General features: G+C 54.6%; 1 protein-coding gene across 1 annotated transcript in view; it reads left to right on the top strand.

The window, feature by feature from the left end:
* Positions 1-1,465, top strand: part of LOC103798699 (ubiquitin carboxyl-terminal hydrolase CYLD-like) — a gene marked incomplete at its 3' end in the record, with an annotated part of 4,056 nt that extends 2,591 nt beyond the window's left edge. The window contains exon 5 of the mRNA XM_009070980.1: positions 1,312-1,465. Coding sequence (XP_009069228.1) covers positions 1,312-1,465 — 154 coding nt within the window. The remainder of the gene's footprint in view (positions 1-1,311) is intronic.
* Between the last annotated feature and the right edge of the window lie 35 nt (positions 1,466-1,500).

Below are 1,500 nucleotides of genomic sequence, written 5' to 3'. Positions count from 1 at the left end.
TGAGCCCAGACAGGAGGTGACAACCATGCACAGAGTCCATCTCCCTCCTGCCCACACTGTCCCTCTGACCACCTCCCAGGTCTGAGTCTTCCCCAGACGTTCGTGGGAAGGATTGAAACCCTTCCATCATTTCTCCTGTCCTTCTCTCCCTCTCATCCCATCAAACACAGACACTGGCACGTCTGGGGCTGGTGCTCCAAGGACCTTCCCTCCCCACACACAGCTCCATGGGGACACAATTCCATGGGGACACACACACAGCTCCATGGGGCCATAATTCCATGGAGACACAAGTCCATGTGGCCACAATTCCATGGGGGGACACACAGCTCCCTGGGGACACAATTCCATGGGGACACACGCAGCTCCATCGGAACACAGTTCCATGGGGACACACACAGCTCCTTGGGGCCACAAGTCCATGTGTCCATGGGGCTACAATTCCATGGGGACACACACAGCTCCATAGGAACACAAGTCTTTAAATCCATGGGGCCACAATTCCATGGGGACACACACAGCTCCATGGGGACACAGCTCCATGGGGACACATACACAGCTCCATGGGGCCACAATTCCATGGGAACACAATTCCATGGACACACACACAGCTTCATGGGAACACAGTTCCATGGGAACACACACAGCTCCTTGGGGCCACAAATCTGTGTGTCCATGGGGCCACAATTCCATGGGAACACAATTCCATGGACACACACACAGCTTCATGGGAACACAGTTCCATGGGAACACACACAGCTCCTTGGGGCCACAAATCTGTGTGTCCATGGGGCCACAAGTCCATGGGGATACAGCTCCATGGGGACATTCCTTCCCCCACGATCCCTTCCTGGGGCCAGGGAGGCTCAGGAGGGACCTCAGGAGGTGCAGCTAGGTGGGAGTTGGGATCTACTCCCAGGGAACAATGTCCAGGACAATGGGAAACACTTCATAGAATCCTAGAATCAACCAAGTTGGAAGAGACCCCCAAGATCATCGAGTCCAACCCTCCCGTGGTCACTAGCCCATGGCACTAAGTGCCACATCCAGTCTCACCTTGAAAACCTCCAGGGATGGTGAATCCACCACCTTCTGGAAAGGGTTGTCCATCCCTAGCACATCCACCTGGACAGGGGTAGACTCACCATCCATGATGGGATTTAACATCCCTATGGATGTGGCACTTGGTGGTGAGGGAACACCTTAGTGATGACCTTAGCAGCTCAAACTCCTTCACAGAGCTCCTTTTTTTTCCAATCTAAACCACTCCCTGATGCCATAAAACCTCCTCTTGGATGCTCTTTTTCCCAGGATGAAGATAAAGGAGTCAACGCCGGCGACTGGTTGGGCAAATATTATTTCCGCTGCGCACCCAAGCGAGGCCTCTTCGTCAGGCTCCAGTCCTGCCAGCCCGACGTGCGCTTCCAGAGCCTGCCCAGCACGGACCTGTCCCTCCTGGAGTACGGTGAGTCCTCTGGGGAGCAACAATCATGGGATCAT

Source organism: Acanthisitta chloris, unplaced genomic scaffold, assembly GCF_000695815.1.
Source record: "Acanthisitta chloris isolate BGI_N310 unplaced genomic scaffold, ASM69581v1 scaffold15373, whole genome shotgun sequence".
NCBI lineage: Eukaryota > Metazoa > Chordata > Aves > Passeriformes > Acanthisittidae > Acanthisitta > Acanthisitta chloris.
Note: the sequence above shows the minus strand (reverse complement) of the source record. Positions and strands in the feature narration are given on the sequence as shown.